At 38.8% G+C, this 1429-nt stretch overlaps 1 protein-coding gene across 1 annotated transcript in view; it reads left to right on the forward strand.

The window, feature by feature from the left end:
- The window catches only part of LOC119591834 (ninein-like), a 5305-nt gene extending 4279 nt beyond the window's left edge, over window positions 1-1026 (forward strand). Inside the window, exon 5 of the mRNA XM_037940579.1 lies at window positions 3-1026. Within this exon, the coding sequence (XP_037796507.1) occupies window positions 3-443 (441 nt within the window). The 3' untranslated portion in view covers window positions 444-1026. The remainder of the gene's footprint in view (window positions 1-2) is intronic.
- The last annotated feature ends 403 nt before the right edge of the window (window positions 1027-1429 follow it).

Below are 1429 nucleotides of genomic sequence, written 5' to 3' on the forward strand. Positions count from 1 at the left end.
AGATCAAAGAGGAAGAAATCACTGCCGAGATCGACACGGCATATGAGCGAAAATGGACCAAGGTTCACGAAAGTCTTAGCCATTGCGATCGTCTGGTTGAAATAAGCAACCAGGAAATTCAAGAACTGAAAGACGACACACCCATGGTGACTGCAGATCGGGCAGACAAACAAGAACAAGATCCAATTAATCAAAAAGAAAACGAGTTGGTGATGGTAGAGTCTGTTGAAATGGGTGAATCGCCCCCACAATTGAGTGATTCTCCTGTTGTGATGAAAGAAATTATCCTGAGTGATTCTCCTGTTGTGGTGAAAGAATTTATCCTGAATGATTATCCATTATTCGATGACGTAACAATGCAAGACTCTTCTTTGTATGTGGAAGACATTGCTAGGCATGATTCTCCTGCCTCAACAGAAGATATTATAGATATTACAGAGTAAATGTCCAACACATACTCACAAAAGCTAAAAGATGTTTTTTTTTTTCAAGTAAGCCATCTGCCAAACCACATGATATTTCACCCACGAATGAACCCGTGAATAAATGTTTCCTGAACAATAACAAGAAATCTGTAGCAGAAAAAAAATGGAGTGGGAAAATCTGTATGCTTTGTCCAAAGATAACCAGTATTTTATTTCTTTAAAAAAATAAATAACATTAAGTTTTATATACATTGAAGCATGAGTAATATAAAGCATTCTGATTATACTTTTAAGTTGTCTAAAGAAGAATCCAAACATTTTAATAAAAGTTCAATTTTGTTTAGCTAAGACAAGTTTAATTTAGTAATTAGGTCTGTTTAAAACATATCTAAAAAAAGGTAAATTGATTTGTATTTTACTAGAGTTTATGGTTTTATGAACATATTTCTACATTAAAGTTTTTTTTTCAGGTGTTTATGTATGATTTTACTTTGTCCGGGAAGAATAATTGTGTTTCTCAGTGTCTCTGGTTTATTTTTCACTATTTCTCACTTACTGTAAGGTCACCCAGGAAAAATATTCCCAATAAAATTCCTTCAGAAATATTCATCAGATTTTTAACATTTCACATCCTAGACACGTTTGATTCTGCTATCCCCCTACTGTAGTTGGATATATAGGGCGGGGGTGGAGAACGGGGGAGAAAGTGAAAGAGCAAGGGGGAAGGCAGTGCGATGAGATGGGAGGAGGAAGAATGAGAGAAGTGAAAGGGGAGAAGGAGAGAGAGAAGAGAGAAGGGGAGGGAGAGAGCGAGAAGAGAGAAGGGGAGGGAGAGAGAGCAGAGAGAAGGGGAGGGAGAGAGAGCAGAGAGAAGTGGAGGGAGAGAGAGAAGAGAGAAGTGGAGGGAGAGAGAGAAGAGAGAAGTGGAGGGAGAGGAGAGGAAGAGAGAGAGAGGGGAGAGGAGAGAAAAAGGGGAGGGAGGGAGAGAGAGGAAGGGGAGGGAA

The sequence above is a fragment of the Penaeus monodon genome, chromosome 29, assembly GCF_015228065.2.
Source record: "Penaeus monodon isolate SGIC_2016 chromosome 29, NSTDA_Pmon_1, whole genome shotgun sequence".
In the NCBI taxonomy this organism is placed as follows: domain Eukaryota; kingdom Metazoa; phylum Arthropoda; class Malacostraca; order Decapoda; family Penaeidae; genus Penaeus; species Penaeus monodon.